Source organism: Elaeis guineensis, chromosome 3, assembly GCF_000442705.2.
Source record: "Elaeis guineensis isolate ETL-2024a chromosome 3, EG11, whole genome shotgun sequence".
NCBI lineage: Eukaryota > Viridiplantae > Streptophyta > Magnoliopsida > Arecales > Arecaceae > Elaeis > Elaeis guineensis.
In genome coordinates, this window is record NC_025995.2 from 118,826,089 (window position 1) to 118,847,665 (window position 21,577).

The 21,577-nt window shown below is 38.4% G+C and overlaps 1 protein-coding gene, 1 long non-coding RNA gene and 2 pseudogenes across 5 annotated transcripts in view; 3 read left to right on the plus strand and 1 right to left on the minus strand.

Moving 5' to 3' along the window:
* Positions 1-21,577, plus strand: part of LOC140856633 (uncharacterized) — a 111,161-nt gene that overhangs the window by 19,392 nt on the left and 70,192 nt on the right. The gene's annotated exons all lie outside the window — the stretch shown is intronic.
* On the plus strand, positions 5,024-5,498 carry LOC140856146 (uncharacterized; annotated as a pseudogene).
* LOC109505665 (uncharacterized) lies at positions 9,674-10,142 on the plus strand (annotated as a pseudogene).
* On the minus strand, positions 11,919-19,815 carry LOC140856147 (wax ester synthase/diacylglycerol acyltransferase 9-like). The gene is made up of 3 exons (XM_073253311.1): positions 19,410-19,815; positions 12,311-12,448; positions 11,919-12,207 (listed from the first exon to the last, which is right to left on the minus strand). The coding sequence occupies exons 1-3, from the start codon at positions 19,716-19,718 to the stop codon at positions 12,058-12,060; spliced, it is 597 nt and encodes a 198-aa protein (XP_073109412.1). The 5' UTR covers positions 19,719-19,815; the 3' UTR covers positions 11,919-12,057.

Consider the following 21,577-nt stretch of genomic DNA (forward strand, 5'->3'; position numbering starts at 1 on the left):
CTGAATTACTCAAATAATTGCATGAACAAAAACAGAGAGGAAATTGTTAAAAGCTGAGCACTGATGAACCCTGAGCATGTTGTTAAGATTTGGGAAGCACATATTCATATCACTCTCCTTAAGTTTAAGAGAATTTATTATTGTATCTGAATACATATATATATAACTAAGTAAATGATATTGAGGCTTTCTTAACCTGAAGCTAGTCAAAAAGGCAACATTCACATGAGCACAAGTTACCAAATCTATTCTGTCTTAACACAAACAATTTAAATGCACCTTCTGCTGCATCTTCAAAACCAAGCTAAGCTTATCAAACTTTTCTATGTAACTGAAGTATAAAATCGTACAACTTTCTCTCTCTAGTAATGAGCGCTTACATTCAACTATTTCCTTTTGTCTTCCAGTGCACAAGTCCCCTTTTTGATGTATATTTTTTTAAAAAAAAATAGAATCTTAAAAGAGGGACGGTGCCACAAGCATCAAATGTCTATGGAATACCTACAAGCCATACATAAAGTTGCAAGGAAATCAAGAAAATACTGGTCCCTAAATACCACAAATACAATCATGACAGAAAGAACTGCAACAAAAAGATATACCGGAAACAAGACAAAGCATCAACAAGAAAGCCAAACAAAGCATTATCTCTGGCAGATCACCTTCTTTCCAAACTCCAAGGGAATATTCGTAGGTTCCAATAGTTGCTACCACCTGCAACCCAACTCGTAAAAGAAACGACTATCATTTGCTTTGTGTGTGTTTGTGTGTGTATGTCTTGGGAGACAAAGTACAAAAATCAGGATTTTTCTAAGAACTCAGGAAAAAAAACGCATTCTCCAGTTAAGAACGCAAAGAATGTAATTTCTCCGATCAACTGGTCAAATTGCCGTAATTTCTAATCAAGAACTAACATATATTATAATTAAGGTTTCCGAGAATTAAAAGAACAATAAATACTTCTGTTCAAGAACTCAAAGGACGTAACTACTTGTCAAAAACTCAAAGATATTATACAACAGTATTTTTCAAGTATCAAAGGAACGAAAATCTCCGATCAATACAATCTCCAATCAGGAACTCAAAGAACGAAATTGTTTCTGATCAGGAACTCCAAAAACCCAATTATGTACGATCAAGACCTCAGAGATATTGTACAACTAGGGCTTTCCAGAGCTTCTATTTTAAAAAAACTAAAAAAAATCGATCAGGAACTGAAAAGAACCGGAATCTCCGATCAAGAACTCAAAAAAGGAAGGCGGTTTCTGATCAAGAAAAGAAAGACGCAGCGTACGAAGATGGCGGCGAAGGAGAGGCGAGCTCAGGGATGCCGAAGCCGCGGGGAGGGGAGGCAGCGACGTCGTAGGCGAGGGTGAAAGGGGAAACTAGCACTTCGATGTGGAGATGATCTGCCGCGCTGGCCGTACACGTCCGCCTGCTGCTTCATCGCCTCCAAGAACCGCCTGGTGCCCCGTGCCCTTCTTGCCTTCGCTCTTCTCCTGGTCTTCCTCTTCGTGGCCTTCGGCCGCTCTCAAAGCTGAGAGCGCGCGAGATGCAGGGTGGGGTTTAAATAGAGGATGAAGCCACCGGCGAAGGGAGGTTGGGGGCTTTTATGGCCGTTTGCCAAGGCTCTTGAGAGAATACATGTTTTACATTGATCAGGAACCGTTCAACCGGTGCGCTTCTCTTGGACGATATCGCGTAAGATGTACGGTAGGTTTTAATTTTTGGTACAGTTTTTTATTTATTTATTTATTTATTTATTTGGTAGGAAGGTAAATAGGTAATGCAGCGAAGGGACGCCATGAGCGTTAGAAGCTTGAGTGGGTCTACTCATAACGCAACGCACTATTGGAGGTGCTCGTGTCTAGCGAAACATCTACGCGTGAATGAAGTATTTTAGATGAAAATTACAAAAGGTAAATTAAACGCACCAATTGGAACTTTTATGCATCTAAAAATGAGACTGGTCTGTTTGGCATGAAAGGGACAGGTATGCATCTCATGACCGTGTCGGATTTGAAGTTTATGCGCGCAATGATCATCAAGGGAGCATGGACAGAATGTAATGTTTCATATTTGAATTGATGCAAGTTCAAGTTTTTTAATTGCACTTGATGCATTAAGGAAAGGTTGAGTAATGACTATGATCTTCATAGAAAACCATATAAAACATAGTTGCAAAACCCTTCAAAGATTTGTGGACACAAATCAAGCAAATTCATAAGACATAAATATTTTATCTTAATTTCGACGAAAAACTATAATGCCTCTAAGGTTGTTATCCTCTTTGCCTGGCCCCACTAATGCTTACGGGCTATGTTATGTTCAACTCCCTGGCATAGTGGCATGTACATGTTGAGCTATGGCTATTGCCATAAGGAGCCATTTCTGCTCCTTTCAGGAATTGGGACATATTTTCACTCTATTTCTCTTTAATCATACCATATATTGCATTGAAGCATTCCATTTGTTGTTGCAGTATGTTTCTACCTTGTCCCATGGATTGGAGTGTATTGGACCATATTATCTCTCAATTCAAATCTAATTCATGCCTATGACAATTTAAGTTTAAAGTGTAGTGAGGTCGCTTGGTCCCCTAACTCCCATTCCATGTAATTATTTAAATTTTTTCCATCATCATTATCTTGTTGAGAAATAATAGTCCCTTATCGGATATGTTGACTCCAATGGTGCTTGTAAACTGTTAGGCCCATCCATTTAAATGCTCGAACTTTTGGATAGGATCTTGAAATGGCATCAAAGACCACTGTTCTTTCTTATCTATTGAAACCTTCATGCTCTCACTTTCTAATCCATGCGTCATGGATTCATGAGAGGAATCAAAAAATCATCAATTGTACTGCTATTTGCGTTGCAACATCTAAAATAAAATAATCACCGCCAAGTTCCATATCGCCATTTTCTACCTCAATTTTCCTTCTTCATAGTCAAAACACACATTTTACTACGTTCATTGTTATGTCATGATACTATCATACTGTAGTCGACCTGACGTAACTTATGAATGTCAAACTGCAGTTCGTAGGAGATTCCTAGGAAAGACCCTGGATGAATTTTAGAAGTCAAAAGATACAAACCAAATAAATTATAGAACCCACGTTCCAGTACAGAAAGGTCAGCATTCGGATATCGGAACGTTTAAATGGGAGACCTTTATAGCCTAATTCGGACACAAATTTGGACTTCGACTTTATGAACCCGGTCGAGTTGCGTGTATTTAGCGATTTCAGGCATGAGGTCCGAACCTGTGGGCTTCAAATAGAATATTTATAAACTCAAATTATGGAACAGTGTAGTCCATGATAATTAATAAGCTTCTATCTCGAAACCAAGTGTAAGGTTCTGTCCCTAGTCTTTGAGGACAAATGAAGATAACAAGAAAAAACTTCACATGTTTGAGTTCGTTGTAACTGAGTTTGTCTCTTCTTTTTTAATTTTCAGATTCAGCACTTCTTTTTAGAAAATCATATGGATATTGGTAACTAGAAACATAAAAACAAAACGAGTATAATTGAGAAGGCGCAGTGGAAGAAAATGAATAGGAACAAAAGTAGTTCCTTAAGTATATAGCAAAGGCACCATCAACATGAAACTATTCTATTAAAATCTAAAGTTAATGATTCAGCAATATCTAAACCCTTTATCCATCACATTTTGGTAAGAGATTAATCGCTATGGCCAAGTTGGAGTTTTTATTTGTTCTTAATCTTTACATTGGGTATAATAATACCCAGCAATACAACACTAAATCCTATCAACTCTCCTCATTCTCAAGTTTTTCTGATCAATTCTCACATTTTGAATTAATAAGAATTTTTTTTTTTTTTTTGGATAGTAATAAGTAACGTCCTTTAATAATAGAACTTTCAAATTCATGTTACAAAAAGAACTCTTGCCATTAAAGAAGAAAACTCAAATGGATTCTAAATTCCGTACCAAATCATGCCCAACCATCTTCAAATAAGACTATTTCACTAATAAAATTTAAATATAGGACTTGTTGCGGAAAAGACTAGGCAATTAGGATCAATTCTTTTGCAAGATGCATCCAAGATGATATGGTGAGATCACACCAGCTGTGAAATCAAGACTATTGAATCGGCTAGTCCAACAGAAGAAGTCTGCATTTGACATCTACTACTAATAATCTCAATTCAAAGAAGATGAAAATATTTCTCCCGTAATAAAAGCCTAGAACGTCACCAAACAATTTACAGAAATAAGCCTAACAAACTCACGAATTCCAGCTAACGGCGTATGGACTTAACCTCCAAATATAAGAAATACGAAGAACCCCTAAGATGAGAAAGCGAGAATAGTTAAATACTTTAGAGCTTTCTCTCTACTCTCCTAACTGTAATGTTATTGTTATTTTTCCTCCACTACTTTCAAAACTTCAGCTAACTCAAACATTGGAGGATCTCCCGTTAAAACATCCCAACAAGTGTAGACTTTTCTTTATAGATACTTTTTGGCATTGCGGATCTCCATCATTGTCCAGCTTCAACTATATCAGTATCTTCTTGGAGTTTTGTGGCAACAGGATCTATTGACATACGAGAGAAATTAACAACTTAGATAGCTCACAATTAAGTGCTTATATTTTGACTTGTAACCCACTAAATACTAAAAAAAGGCCCGGCTGCACGAGAGACACCAAATAAGCAGATTCTAAGCACCACCGACGGGCTGTCCCAGAAAGATCCAATATTGTACCAAGGTCATTGAAGTAGGAAACCTCAGCCTGGTAAGAAGAAACCGATGCAAGCAAATCATGTGCTATCTGTTAATCGAGCCGCGTTAGTGAAATAAAAGAAATGGCAGTGCAATTAAAGAGCCGAGACAAAGGAATGTGAGCTTATGGTGTAACCCGTGAATATTCAAAGTCCAGCTTTTTCCTTTCAAATTAATATCCACCTAAACTCCCAAAGCCCACCCCACTTCAAGAGAAGAAGACGTGAGAGTGGACAAGAGAAGGCGAGAGTTAAGAGAGGAGAGAATGGCCACCATAAGCCTATCTCCTCCAACAATATCAGCGGCCTCCACTCTATCGATCGTGATCGTTTCCATCATCGTGCAATGCCACATTGCATCAGCCATGGAGCATGGCTATGGCAGCGTGATGATGGGTGATGATGGACCACTTCCTCAGCCTCAACTCCCGGCCTGGGAGCCGGTTACTTGCCCAGAATGTGAAGAAAGGAGACCAATGTGATCCGGCGACCAACAGCATTTGCTCGGGGACGGAGGCCAAGGACGGCACCCAACTCCTCTATTGCTGCAAGAACCATTGCCGCAACGTCCTCAGCGATCGCAGTATATAACTCCGGGCTCTGCGGCAACAAGTGCAAGTTTGGGCAGCTCTGCTGTGGTGGGAAGTGCACCGCGGTGGCCTACGACGTTGATAACTGCGGCAAGTGTGGGAAGGTATGCGTCCCTTGGGTTAGGTGTATGGGAGCTGCGGGTTTGCTTGACTACTTGGTAGCGACTTCTAAATATAGAGATCATACAAGTACACTGATAGGGTTGGGGTTGGGATGAATGGAAATTCTGTGTCTGATAAACCTGGTTGAGTCTCTAGCATTATTATTTTTTTTTTTTTTGGTAAGATCTAGCATTATTTCTTTCCAAATGGTGGGATGGTATACGAGAGTTTTGTAAACATGTTGCCTCTTTTTTGAGCAACAATAATTTATTAGTGCGAAGGAATTTTAACCTCAAAAAGAAAAAAGAAAAAAAATTATAGGTGCGAAGGCATGGCTAATGCCCCGAATTTCCTCATAGCTCACCTTTTCGGTGGTGTCCCTCTACGTTTACTACAAAGCATCCTAGACAAAAGTTAAGGCAGACAGTAGCTTAGACGTAGTTGAGGCAGCATTTCCAAGACTCTATTCTAGATTTGTAGTATGTACCAATAATGCTACCAGGCTCAAACTTTGTAACCAAAAACAGGCAAAAAAAAAAAAAAAAAAATTTACACAGCGGAGCATGTAACATGGTAGGAAGGGATTGCTTCTCCTTGCAGGATCAATGCAATGCACATTAAAGTTGTATAAAGCATCAATCACTTCCTGTCGCTCGTCATGCCAAGTAGTTCGTAGATTCCTTTCACTAAAGGCGCAGGAGCCTTGTATCAATTTCTTCTTGTGCTATGCACTCAAAGGTAAAAAGTTCCTATACATGGCCACAGGCGTGATGCAGGATATATTCCCTCTTTCTAAATAGTTTTTACTATATTTCTTTTCAAAAAGATTGCCCCATTTAGCTAGATGTAATTTGGACTTGTCGTCAAACAATATTGAATCCCCTCATTTGATCGTTTTACATTTTGACATTGAATACTGAAGAAATTACAATGTTGGGATGTGGGTCTGTAACCGATGAGAGTTGAAAATCCAACCTTTTTGCTATATTTTTTTGTTTCTGTTCTTTAGTTATCTTTCATTTTATACATTCTTATAACCCTTTCTTCTAATAACAGTTGGAAGGTAGTTCTCCGCTGCTGCTGTCCTTTTTATCAAAAAAAAGATATTAAAGATACTGAAGAAATTACAACATGCTGACGTCTGTACACAAATGGGTAATATGTCAAGCAACAAAAATGGTTGGTCCAAAATTAGTATAAGAATTATCATGAACTATATCTTTCCTTATCTCCCTAGTCTTTTGAAGCTAAACATGATTTTAAGAAAACTAACAATGCTGTGGATTGGATGATATCATTTGTTGCTACTCATGCTTATTTTCCTTCTCAATCGTTAGATCTTTTATTTTCTGATTCTCACGGACATATCTACTTTAAAATAATTTAATAAATTTTAATTTTTGAATGTATATATATATAGACACACACAAAACACATCGTCCATTAAAGAAGGTGGAGGCTTACACACACAAAACACATCGCCCATTAAAGGAGGTGGAGGCTTGGAGATGAATGGAACTAGGACTCAGGTTGGTGGGAAATTTAAGTCGGCCTTAGTTGGTGCAACCATATTCTAAAGAAAATTGCAATAATCTAATTAAGTTCTATATACCATTTCATTTCTTCTCATCTTGGAAGATTGCCACTTGCCTATATCACCATATATGTAAGCCCATATAATGTGTTTCAAAGGCAAAGTTGATGGCCAATACAGAACATATGACTCTGGCCGGTGTTATATGTTTTGGTATTATTGGTTATAATGATTCTTAAAATTAGCCAAAATTGCAAAAAATTATATGCACTGAGTGCTTATAATAGATTTAAATATTTGTTACTCTAATGGATGTTGTAATTTTAGTTAACTTCAATTTACATGTACTATGTTTATGATTTGTGGTGCTTCCTTTTGAGATTTTGTAACCAAAGTTAGGGTAAATTCCGAAGTTCTTTCTCTTTTTTCTCTTTTACAATTTTTTCAACATGTGTGCGGATCCTCTACAGTGCACCGCACGGTGCAGTGCACTGCTCGTACCATCCATCGCATGATAGACAGTGCGCGCAACCGCGTATACATGCGTGCATGATCACGTGCAGCCATCTATCTTGCAATAAATGGCGCACATGATGCAATGCACCATGCGGTGCATTGCGGTATCGTAGAGGATCCGTGGCCTTTTTCAGAATGATGAGAGCCGGGTTCTAACTACATACACTTCTACACCATACCCACACTCTCTTTCACCTATGCCAAAAATCAAATCTTCAGGTCTAGGTAAATCAAACCTAACACTTATGAAATTGAGACATTGAGAAACAGGGCCGATCTGAAAGGAAAATTAACACCTTTGAAATTGAAAACATTTGCCTTAAGTGGTAAGGAATAATACTATCCAAACTAAAGTTTAGTAGTAATTAGAAAGAGTTAGTTTGAAGTGCCCAAAAAAAATATGTTTTTAATTTTTACTAGGCAAAAAATGTTGAAAGATGCCCACAACCATCCATACAATTGGTTGAAACATCACTTTTAAGAACTTGATCCATAATCCATTCATCACTAAATTGTTGTTGAAACCACGTGCACCAATATTGCTATGCACCATGCCAATCACCTCGTTTTCCTCCTATGGGCCAATCATGGAGTGGTGTGCATGATGAATGGGGCCTATGGGAAGGAGACGGGACAAATGGTGTGGTACATGCCTACATGGTACACAGGTATAGGATATAATTTGCCACCTCGTCTCTTCTAATGGCAAGGGATTGAACCATCAGAACAAAAGTTCAGTGAGACTATCCGAACTAGATTTTTCTGATAGCTTTCATAGTAAAGTTCAGTGGTATTTCTATGTTTCATATCATCATATAGTCAGTGGTTAAAGTGACCCAACATGGACTTGGATCCTTGACATCTAACGATTTGGTGGTACATTCGAACTAGAGTTGGGTGGTATCTCTAAGTTTCATATCATATAGTCAATGACAGCCTTCAAATGGCCCAACATTGATTTAGATCCCTAACATCTAGCCATTTGTTTGATAACAAATACAAACGATCGGACAACATGGGAGATAAAAAAGTGGTTAATTGTTCCAACATCCCTAGCCACATCAAATATATGGTTGGTTTTCCTTTTTCTTCGCAACTACCAGCTACAGAGATTGACCAATTCTTGACATGAGTTGGGCTGAACTTATTGGGCTCGCTGCACGTCTAACTACTATATCTGTGACACGACATTTTCTTTTTAGCACTTGGTTGGTGAAATCATTATTACTTTAAAAATATTGCCAAAGCAAGTTGGGATTAAAGCTAGTTCGACAGGAATACAAAATCGACAAGTTCTTTTACCACATTGATGGATCAATCTAAGAAGAATTTTGTAATGGTTGGTCATACCTCTAGGCCTTAAGAGTTTTCTTAGTATCTCGAGCAAACTGTCTTTGAGAGAGGCAGAAAGCGAGCCTAGTGTTGCCTTGGTGATCTTCCTTGCCATCGGGATAAGGTAGAGCCGGTCGGCCTTGTCGGCGTTCATAGCCATGGGGATCAAGACATGGAGGAAGCCAAATTGGTTCCACCCCTTCGGGACTCAGTGTAAGGTCGAGTCATCTCTTGTATGGTTCGGTAGCTGGCAACGATTCGAGCCTTGAGCACCCCCAATTGATCTTGACGTCCCATGGCTTGCGTGTATCGTTGGGTCGCACAAAATATTACTCCAATTATAATCACATCATTCACGGTACCGCTAAAAATCGGGAGAAAACTGTAAATTAGAACTGAACCCAGCACGTACAGGGTAAAGAACATCGAAGCTGATTATTAATTAATAATTTAAACGTTCTAATTGCCTTCGCACATGTATGTTTCTGAAAAAATTTGATGCAAACAAAATTCATGCTGGTAGGTGGAATATGGTTAAAATAAATTAACAAGTTTTTTTTTTTTTTTTTTTTTGATCAACATAAATTGGCAAGTTTCCGGACCTCGTTATACATCAACTCCACCTAACTAGTTAAGCAAAAAGTTACAGACGAAAGAGCTAGCCGTATGATAAAGAGCTTGCACAAAAGGAATGCGAGTTCATGCATGGTTTGTTAACCCGTCACCCTTCTCTTTCAATGTCCACTTAACACCTCTAAGCCCACCCTCTTATATATAGGGAAAAAGAGAGGAGCTGAGATTGTAGAAGAGAAGAAGGCGAAAGATAAGAGAGGAGAGAATTCATGGCCACGGCCCGAAACCTCTCTTGTCGAAGACCCACCGCCTCTATTCTCTTGATCTTGCTGATCATTATGATCGTTGTACAATGCCTTATTGTGCCCACCATGGCGGATGGCTACGCTAGCGCGATGATGGCCCACTTCCTCAGCCTCAGCTCCCGGTCCGGAAGCCCGTTCCTTACCGAGAATGTGAAGAGAGGAGACCAATGTGATCCAGCCACCAACAACATATGCTCGGGGACGGAGGCCAAGGACGGCAACCAGCTCCGCTATTGCTGCAAGAACCACTGCCGCTACGGGCTCGGCGATCGCAATAATTGCGGGCTCTGCGGCAATAAGTGCAAGTTCTGGACAGCTCTGCTGCAATGGGAAGTGCACCGCGGTGGCCTTCGACGTTGCTAACTGCGGGGAGCGTGGGAAGGTGTGTAAGCCTGAGGTTAGGTGTGAGTACGGGACGTGCGGGCATGCTTGACTGCATGGTGTTGTTATGCACCGAGTTTGCTGTGCTGCACTTTTCTGAAGTACAGAGATGATGCAGATGCACGGGTCGAACTGAGGCTGGGGAGGTGGAATAAAAGTTGTGTCCAATAAGCTGCTCGTCTCTAGTTGTTTCTTTCGTAGGTGGACCAGGTGGTATAGCATATGAAGGTTTTGAAAAAAAGATATTCGTTGTAATGATGGTATTGTGTTAAATTTATAATAAATTAATAAAAAAATTTATATTTCATCGATTGTCATGCATTGTATCAATTTTTATGGATAATATTAACAATAATGATAAGTGTAGAGGTATGGCTCATGGAGTTCTGTGAGCTATTAGTAACGTAAATATTTATTTTGTTTCTTATTGGTTAGTTTTTTTTATTTCGTATTGGGTGTGTTCCATGGAATCATATGACCAATGACTTGCTTTGGCATAAAAGGACCTGTCATCTTTATTAAAATTTTTTAATCAGCAAAAGTGGGTGGACGGTGTGATCGCAGCTACCATTTTCTAACAAATTCAGATCTTTTGCGGAACGTCTTCTGCATCACAAAGAATGATGCATACTTGGATAATTCATCACCGGCCTATATATTCTGGAAATGGATGGTTATGATTACCCATCTCTTATAAGTATGCTAGATAGCGATGCCATGCTGGAGTTGCCAAAAGATGGTTTGAGTTGAGAGATGGGTGATAGACATCCATCTCTGAGATGGGTGATGTGTAAATCATCCGAGCATACCATCCTAGGCAACTCCAGCAAAGGATCTACAGGCAGGAAGCTCCTATAGCCGAATAAATTGATGGGCCTCATCAATTTATTCTGGCGGATTCACCTACAGGCAGGAAGCTCCTATAGCCTCAGGTAATAAAGGATCTACACCTTTTCCGGATGGTTTTTTATTTTAAACTTGCATCATTTTAGATGTCATTTGACGTTGGTCACAACAACATTGAATCTCCTTATTTGATGTAAGTTTTATGTTTTGAGACTGAACACTGTAATAATATTTCTGTCTTTCTATGTAGAATATCATGCTAAGAATTTTTTTGGCACACCAAAGGGAAATATAATTTTGAATCGTAATAAAAAAAAGTAGGCCTCGTAGTAGCTTCAGAATTCTTGTGAACATATCTTTGCATGTGTACCGCATGCGAGAGGTGGTGGAAGCATGGAGATGAATAGAATTAGGGCTCACGGTGGGAAAAATTTAGACTTGTTTTTAGTGGTCACACTCATTTACGTACCTACTGGAGTTTCTATAAATACTTAAATCTTGAGTGGTCCATCCCAAAGAATAATCTAAATACAATTTAATCATGGCATTGGTGCTCTACCACCCTTTCTTTCGTATGGTAGTAGGTAGATGCGTTCAAAATATTACCTCATAAAAGTCCGGTAGGCCCGCTGGCTGGGTACTCGGTTCATCCTCCTGGGCAAATCTAGGCACTCTAGATTGCAATATCACATTCAGATTTGTGCACATGATCATCAGTGCATCGAGATTTGTGACAGAGAAATCTCAATATCCTAACAGGCACTAGGATGAGCTTTTTCTTTGAACTCAGAATTGAGAACGATAAATTATTGTTCAGGGTAGATCGAATATTCGTGTTGCACTGTGCATTTTACAACCATCCAACTGGAGATATAATGTTGGAATCAAAAATAAATTGTCACGGTCACACATCTGCCGTTCATTGACATATCAAGATCCGCGCACAGGAAAGTTTCTGGGTGTTAAAATGTAGGGTGTTACACCAGGAATCAGCCTTGATGCTTATTTCTTTCTGCACAATTCTGTTTAATCATCTCATCAGTGATTGAAGAATCAAGCAACCATTAATTAATCTCGATGCGGCAATTGTAAAGATCTGTTCTATCTGTAGAAAAGCCTGTTTAAGTTCTCTTGCCCATTGCTGCTTCAAAGATCCTCTCAAACGACTTCTTCAGGTTTAAGATCAGAAGCTCCGAATCTATGAAGCCTCTCTCTCCTCCCATAGCCACCTTCAACTTGCCCGCGTAGCTTATGACAGATATGGTAAGGCTCTACAAGCAAGTTCGTGAGTTCCAATCACTAGCCATGAGAACCAAGAAGCTGATAACAAATGATTCATTAACATAACATTGAACTCTTGTGATTATTAATTACCTGTGGGACTCCGACTACCATAAAATGGAAACTCCTAACTGGATGTCCAGCAATGATCATTTGCTCAATTGGTCCGGTCAAGTTCGAGATCGTCATGGTTGTTTTCCTTAGTGTTGTATGTATGTACAAAGCAGCAGCCTAAGGAAAACAAAAGAGACACTGCATTAGTTGGTGCAATCATATTCTCATAGAAAGCAAGTCAATATCATGATTAGATTCCAGCTACTAGTTCGATTTGTTTCACTTTTTTTTTTTTTTTTGATAAAAAGGGAAGTAGCGGAGAACTACCACCCAAATTTTATTGGAACAAAGGATTACAAGAATGTACGGGATGAAAGTTCGAGTTGTTTCTCATATCCGGATGGGTGCCACTTGGTTGTAGCACCAACATATATCGGCATGTCTTGAGTTTTGGGGGAAAGCTGATGGTCGACATAGCCCATTGATCGAGAATGGCTTGGTGCTATATTTTGCTGCCGAGCAACAATATGGACTCGCTTTCACTATGAGGTCAAGTGCAGTACGTACATGTTGAGCTTGAGATACATGTGTGACTCTTGTTAACATTTAGTTACGCACTTGTATTAGCATTACTGACGACATGCTCGAGCATAGACCTTAAAGCCCCTGCATCCAGTCATGCAGTGGAACAATGTGTTTGTTGCATATTTGCTCATGCTTTATACGTAAATTTGGCAAAATCAGTTGATGGTTACTCTAGTGAATGTTGTAACTTTAGTCAATCTTCAATTTAGATGGACTATGTTTGCCGGTTGTGCTGCAGAGTTTGCTACTGTTGTAGTTTCTTTAACCAAAATAAGGGTAAATTTTTAAGATTGTTTGGAGGGTCAAAATTTTCATATTTTTAATCTTTTGCTAGGTGAAAAGTGGTGAAACATCTCTAAGGCTTGACCTATGAGTTACCTACAACTAAGTTGCTGTTAACTGCTGCATTTGAGTATAAAATGATTATGAGAGTTGGATGTGAACTGTATACAGAAATATTGTTAATTTAATAAAGAGAGTTCTAATGAATCTTGATGAGCTATTGGGGAAAAACCAAAGCAATTTATATTAAAATTACATAAATGTATAAAGGATTATCCAATACATTAGTAAATTGAGAAAGACAACTCACATTCATCTGAAAGGAGCATTGATGAGTAAAAGAAAGCAAACACATTAGTAAAGAAAACAAAGTTTGGCATAATTAACAAATTGAATATCTAAATCACTGTCATGCATTTGAGCACAAAATGATGATGAGGGTTATACATGCAAAAACACATAGTGGGTTTTTTCTTTCCATTATCTGTTGCTATTTCCCAAAAAAAAGGCTCCAACAAATAGTTGTTATAATTCATGTTACTTTCTTCCTTCATCGAAGTTAGAACAAAAATAATATGAAAAATGTCTATCAATTCAATAAAAATAATTCATGAGCTATTGGAGAAAAACCAAAGCAATTTATAGTAAAATTACACAATACATGCAGAAGGATTATCCAATATGTTAATAGATCAAGAAAGAAACATCCCCCTGACCTAAAAAGAGCATTAATGAGCAGGACAAAATAATTTACATCTGATCACTTCAAATCATTATTTGTATTTTTTTTTTCCAAAAGTTTTTCGTATTAAAGAAATAAATATTCAAAATAATTAATCTTTCAATGTTATGATGATATGGAAGAAGCATGTCATGATCTATATCATGCCCATGCCTCCATCACTCATCCGGTCTAGCACATCAATATGTTTTTTCTTTTTTTCATTTTGATTTTTTTTTTCTTTTAAGACTCAAGAGAGGTTCTAACTGCACCATTCTACCTGGGCCGAAGGTTGGGCTCCTTAGGCGGACCAAAACTAGCTCTCACAATACTGAGGGATTTGAATAATGGAGAGGATGAATGATGGTAGATACCCATACACTTAAAAAAAAAAAAAAAGGAAAAGAAAAAGAAAAAAGAGCTTCCTCTCCATGTCTTCAACGAACTGTGCCCTCTGACCTAACATTTGGTAGTATCTCTATGTTTTGTATCATCTTAATTCATTATTATACTTTAAGTGGTCCAACATTACTTAATATCTTCTAGCGACATTACTGGGTGGATAATCCTCCCGTTCTCCTCCAAAAAAAAAAAAATGGTGGTCCAATATTGACTTGCATCCTAAACATCTAACCAGTTTTTTGACGTCGATATCGAAAGAACAGATGATACGAGTGATTAAAAACAGATGGTTTTGTCTTGACATCCTAAATGATCGAAAAATGCATGCAGTTACTGCATAGAAGCAGCAAACAACAATGCTTCTTAGAGATCAGGTAAGCTGTCATGTATAATGCATTTCTGTTTTGCTTCTTACTTGCCAACTACTAGGTAACATGAACCAAAATTAGCTAGTTTTGTTTTAGATTAACTAATACTTCAAAAAAAAAAAAAAATTTACATGAGTCATGTCCAACTACTATTTTTGAACACCAACAAGACTATTTTCATTAGAATATCATGAATTTACAGAAATATAAGAGAAAATTCTAGATATTCTAGAAGTCAAAAAGTCAAGTCCACGTGTGTCTCTTAGAATTCTTCTAAGTGACTCTTAGAATTTATGTGTGATGCCTAGAGTGCTTCAATGTCTTTTAAAACTCTGTTTTTTAATTTAATGTCCTACATCTCATCATGTCTATAAATAGTCTTGAGTCCTATGCATGTAATCATCTCATTTGCAGTCAATATTAAGTTTCTCTACAAAATATACTTCTTAATATTTTTCCTACATGTTCAACAGTGGTATCAGAGCTTTTGTCAATTCTTGATAGCCTTTGCTACACCATTCCTTCAAGATACAAAACCAAGAGTTACTTGTTTACCGTCATAGAAGAAGTATGGCTTCTTCTAGTTTTTCACTTCCACTACCACCTACATTTTCGGGAGAAGGCTATGATGTATGGCCTGTCAAGATGAAGTCTTATCTATTAGCATATGATTTGTAGGACATTGTTGAAGATGGCTTCACTGCAATTGCAATATCTGCAAAGCAAGCATAGGAGATTCTTCAAACTGAGTTTCAAGGTTCTGAAAAGGACAAGACCATAAGGCTTCAAATGCTTAAGAGGGAGTTCGAGAATTCGAAGACGAAGAAATCAGAATCCATCAAAGATTATTCTTCTAGGCTTCTTGAACTTGTGAACCAGTTATGGCTCTATAGAGAGGAGATCAAAGAACAAAAGCTAGTTGAGAAGACTCTTATCAGTCTCGTTGATAAGTTTGAGTCTAAAGTTACTGCCATAGAAGAATTTCATGATTTGTCAAAATTGACTCTTCATGAATTATTAGGTCCTCTCCAAGCATATGAGCAAAGACGTGGCTCAAGAGCACATAAAGCAACTGAATCTGCTTTCCAATCAAGACAAAAGTATGGCTACTCATCAAAAGGTGAAAGAAAATTCAAAGGATCTAACAAAGAATCTAAAAATTCGGGGAGACTGTCCAATCAAGAGAAGAAAGGAAAGCTTTCACCATGTGGCATCTGTAAAAAAACCAACCATAAAGAAGAAAATTGCTTTTACAAAGGGAAGGCACAATGTAGATATTGCAAAAAATTTGCCATGTCCAAAAGGATTGTAAAGCCAAACATAGATCAAATGAAGATTCAGAAAAGATTCAAGCAAACTATTCTGATGGTGTGGAGTCTCAAAAGGAGCATTTGTTCATGGCTACTTCAACAACAACAAAACAAAAAAGCCAAAAGACATGGTATATTGATAGTGGATGTACAAACCATATGACTAATAATTCTGCAATCTTCTATAAATTAGATACTTTATTCAAGCCTACTGTGAAGATGGGAAATAAGGCCATTCTACGATCTGAAGGCAAAGGTATCATCATAGTGTAGACTAACAAAGGGATCAGGTACATGCAAGATGTATTTTTAGTTCTAAATTTAGATCAAAATCTTCTAAGTATTGGACAGATGGCACAAAAAGGCTATTTTCTAGTTTTCAAAAATAACTCCTGCACTATTTTTGATCCTAATGGCATTGAGATATCTATGATTTCTATGCAAGATAATAGCTTCTCTTTCAGTTGGAATCATGATGTTTATTCTTTCAGAAGTCAAGAAATTTATCTTGGTTTTGGCATAAGAGATATGGCCACTACAATATGATGTCACTAAAATTTCTTGCATCTTATAATATGGTGAGAGACTTGCCAAAAATTTCTGATTGTGAAGGCTTATGTGAAGCATGTCGTATGGGAAAACAACATAGACAGTCTTTGCTATCAAGTAGTTCATGGAGAGCCAAGGAGGAATTAGAGCTAATTCACACAGATGTTTATAGACTCATGTCAACTCCTTCTTTGAGCCAGAACAAGTATTTTATTATTTTCATTGAGATGACCATTCAAGAATGACTTGGATGTATTTCATGAAGCAAAAGTTAGCAGTTTTTAACATCTTCAAGAACTTGATAGCTTTGGTGGAGAACCAAACTGGTTTGAAGATCAAAACCTTGAGATCTGATCAAGGCAAGGAGTACACATCCTTAGAGTTTGACAATTTCTGCAATGAGGAAGGTTAGAAGCATCAACTTACTATTAGTTATACTCCTCAATAAAATGGAGTAAGTGAGAAAAAATAGAATTGTTATGGAGATGGCTCGATATATGTTATCTGATAAGAATCTGCCTAAAAAGTTTTGGATAGAGGCTGTCAACACTATTGTCTACCTGTTTAACAGGTTATCAACAAGAGCTGTAGAAGCAAAGACTCCAATTGAAGTATGGAATAGCTCTAAACCATCAGCAAAGCATATAAGAATATTTGGATCTTTATGCTATATGCATGTTCCAGATGCAAGAAGAGATAAATTGCAAGAAAAATCAGAGAAAGGCATCTTTCTTGGCTATAGTCTTCAATCCAAAGGCTGTAGGATTTTTAATCTGTAGACTGAAAAAATAGTTATTAGCAGAGATGTAGAAGTGGATGAGAATGCATCTTGGAATTGGGAAGAGTCAAAAATTCAAATGGGGTTGAAAAAGAGACCTCAATTTCTCATAATATCTCTACTTCTCATGAATCAGTCAATTTAGATTTTGATTCATCTCCAGAGGCTCTAGTCTTGAAGACTAAATCTCTAACAGAGATTTATGAAAGGTGCAATATGGCTCTTATTGAACCAGAAAGTTTTGAGGAGGCTTCAAAAGTTGAAAAATGGAGGTCTGTAATGATGGAGGAGATCAACATGATACAGAAAAATAAAGCTTGGAAGCTTACTTCGAGGCCTGAGCACAAGCAAGTTATTGGAGTCAAATGGATATATAAGATCAAGTTCAACCTTGACGGGTCTATTCACAAGCATAAAGCTAGGCTAGTTGCCAAAGGCCATACTCAACAATATGGTGTTGATTACAGTGAGACATTTGCTCCTGTGGCAAGATATGACATAATTAGATGTTTATTGGCTCTTGCTGCTCAAAAGAAATGAAGATTTATTTATTAGATGTAAAATCAGCCTTCTTGAATGGCATTTTACAAGAAAAAATCTATGTTGAACAGCCACAGGGGCTTGAAGTTAAAGGACAAGAAGATCATGTTTATAAGTTAAAGAAAGCTCCGTATGGGCTTAAACAAGCACTAAGAGCATGGTAAGGCTTTCAAAGAAGTCAAAGTGAACCTACACTCTATGTGAAGATTGATGATCATTTTGGAATCATAATTTTATCTCTATATGTTGATGATCTACTTATCACAGGAGGTGATCAGGAAAAGATCCAAACATTCAAAGATGATGTGATGAAAATTTTTAAGATGACAGATCTTGGAGTCATGAATTATTTTCTTGACATAGAAATTTCTCAATCTGAGAAGAAAATTTTTATTTCCTAAAAGAAATATGCAGAAGATTTATTGAAGAAGTTCAACATGGGACAATGTAAAGCAACTGCTACACCATTAGAGGCTAATGAAAAGCTATCCAAAAATGATGGAGAAAAGAAAGCAAAAGAGAAGGTATACCGAAGTATGGTAGGTAGTCTACTCTACCTAACTTCTACTAGACCAGACTTAATGTTTCCAGCAAGTTTATTATCTAAATTTATGCAATCACCTAGTCAAGCATATTTTGAAGCAACAAAATGGATATTAAGGTACCTAAGCGAATCCTTAGATTATAGAATTTTCTTTAAAGCTAGTGATGCAGTATGTTTAATTGGATACACCGATAGTGACTGGACTGGATATATTGATGACATGAAAAGTACTTCAGGATATGTTTTTTCACTGGAATCGGGAGTGTTTTTATAAAACTCTAAGAAGTAAGAAACAGTAGCTCAATCTACAGCTGAAGCTGAATATATAGTTGCTGCTGGTGCTGTGAATCAAGCTATTTGGCTAAGAAAAATTTTAGCAGATATAGGCATACAACAAGTAGAGGATACTAAAATACAATGTGACAATCAGCCATTACAATTGCCAAGAATCTTATTTGTCATGGAAGAACGAAGCATATGAAAGTCAAGTATCATTTTATTCAGAAAGTGGAGTCTTCTATAGAAGTTGAGATTGTCTATTGCAAGTCTAAGAACCAACTTGCTGATATATCTACAAAGTCCCTACCAAGAAAGAGATTTAAAGTTCTAAGATCTTTACTTGGAGTCACCAGCAAATTCATCATGGAGGAGTATTGGAATATGATGAATTTGCAGAAATATAAGAGAAAATTCTGAATATTCTAGAAGTCCAAAAGTCAAATCCAAGTGTCTCTTAGAATTCTTCGAAGTGTACTAATTTATGTGTGATGCCTAGAGTGTTTCAATGTCTTTTGGAATTTTGTTTTTTAATTTAATATCCTACATCTCATAATGTTTATAAATAGTCTTGAGTCCTATGCATATAATCATCTCCTCTGCAGCCAATATTAAGTTTCTCTACAAAATCTACTTCTTCATATTTTTCCTACATGTTCAACAGTTTTTTGTACTTGGATTGGTGTAACCATTATTTTTGGAAAGAAATTGCCAAAATTGGCAAATATTTTTACCACATTAATGCACCAATTTATTGAAGAATTTTGTAACGGTAAGTCATACCTCTGGGCCTTTGAGTTTTCTTAGCATCTCGAGCAATCTGCCGGTGAGATAGACAGCAAGCGAGCTTCGTTTTGCCTTGATGATCTTCCTCGCTTTTCGGATGAAGTAGAGCGGATCGGCCTTGTCGGCGTTCTTACACATTGGGATGGAGACATGGAGGAAGCCAAACTGGTTCCCCCACCGGGATTTGGCGTTAGTTTTCGTCATCTCTTCTACGGTCTGGTAGCTGGCGATGATTCGAGTGTTTAGCAACACCAAGGCCGTCACTTGGGCAGCACTCCTGCCTTGACCCTGACCCACGGCTTGCATGTACAATTGGGTCCCATAAAATATTACTCCACTGATCACATCATTCACGGTCTACTAAAAGTTCTATGTTAGAGCTAACAGATGCAGAAAAGAACATTTAATCGGAATATTAATAATAACAAAGTGCAAGTTGTCTTTGCACATTTAACTTTCTTAAAATTTTAATTTTTTATGAATACAAAATTGAGCTAATTAATTGGATTGTTAACTTAGTAATTTTCAAACCTTGTGAAATCAACTCCACCCGAACTAGTTAAAGCAAACAATAATAGACATGAGGTGACAACATGACCGATTGAGCTTTTCAATTTGGTTTATACTTGCTTAATTTATGCAGGGATTGGCCTGAGCTTCTTTACATGGCTTCTTGTAACTTTGATTTTCCTATCTTTCGTTTTATTTTATTTCTTACTTCTTTTTTTTTCTCTTCATATATGTTTTAACTTTGAAACCATGGTGTTATTTTTTACCATTTTGCTCGAAGAAATGACTATACAGAAAAATAAATATAAAAGAGATGGATTTTGCTCCTCCAAAAGGAAAGGGTAACTACTCTCAAGTTCAAAATCAAGAATAAAGTATTTAAATTGAAGACCCATCCTGTTGAATATAATCTATAGGCCACCTAAAATATTCACAAACCAAAACCCGTATGCTTGGATGATTGCTAATGTATAGATCAAGTGGGTGCAAAGTGAATAACTAAATTGATACAAGACTGCATTTGTTACTGTCTAAGCACTAAAATATATTAATTTTTTTTCTATATATGTTTTTATATATATAGAACATGAACAATAAAGTGAATTCTCAACTTAAATGCTTTATCATATAAGCACATTGGTATAATAAAGACCATCCATTTTTATGTTTGTTGGATATAAAATATCCTCAGCCGAAGTTCTCAGCAAGAAGACAACTCCGCCCGGACTCCTACGGGAGCCGGGCTCCGTCGCCAACATCGACTATAGAACAACTCCGCCCGGACTCCTACGGGAGCCGGGCTCCATCGCCAACTTCAACTACCGGTAAGCTTCGTTCGGACTCCTACGGGAGCCGGACTCCGCACCTGACTTCAACTACCGGTAAGCTTCGTCCGGACTCCTACGGGAGCCGGACTCCGCACCTGACTTCAACTACCGGTAAGCTTCGTCCGGACTCCTACGGGAGCCGGACTCCGCACCTGACTTTGATTGCAGGAGGACTCCGCCCGGACTCCTACGGGAGCCGGGCTCCGTCGTCAACTTCAACTACCAGTAAGCTTCGTCCGGACTCCTACGGGAGCCGGACTCCGCACCTGACTTCAACTACCGGTAAGCTTCGTCCGGACTCCTACGGGAGCCGGACTCCGCACCTGACTTTGATTGCAGGAGGACTCCGCCCGGACTCCTACGGGAGCCGAGCTCCGTCGCCAACTTCAACTACCGGTAAGCTCCGCCAGGACTCCTACGGGAGCCGGACTCCGCACCTGACTTCAACTATCGGTAAGCTTTGTCCGGACTCCTACAGGAGCCGGACTCGGCACCTGACTTTGATTGCAGGAGGACTCCGCCCGGACTCCTACGGGAGCCGAGCTCTGTCGCCAACTTCAACTACCGGTAAGCTCCGCCAGGACTTCTACGGGAGCCGGACTCCGCACCTGACTTCAACTACCGGTAAGCTTTGTCCGAACTCCTACGGGAGCCGGACTCCGCACCTGACTTTGATTGCAGGACTCCGCCAGGACTCCTACGGGAGCCGAGCTCCGTCCACGACCCCGACCTCAAGGAGGGCTCCGCCAGGACTCCTACGGGAGCCGAGCTCCGTCCACGACCCCGACCTCAAGGAGGACTCCGTCAGGACTCCTACGGGAGCCAGGC

Bases quoted from the DNA above. Each gene is read 5' to 3' on its own strand.
- LOC140856147 (XM_073253311.1), bottom strand. From the start codon at position 19,718: ATGCAAGCCGTGGGTCAGGGTCAAGGCAGGAGTGCTGCCCAAGTGACG. The intron at 12,449-19,409 runs GTATGACTTACC...TGTTTTCCTTAG, and splicing joins GAAAACTCAAAGGCCCAGAG to GCTGCTGCTTTGTACATACA. The intron at 12,208-12,310 runs GTAATTAATAAT...ACTTGCTTGTAG, and splicing joins TGGTAGTCGGAGTCCCACAG to AGCCTTACCATATCTGTCAT.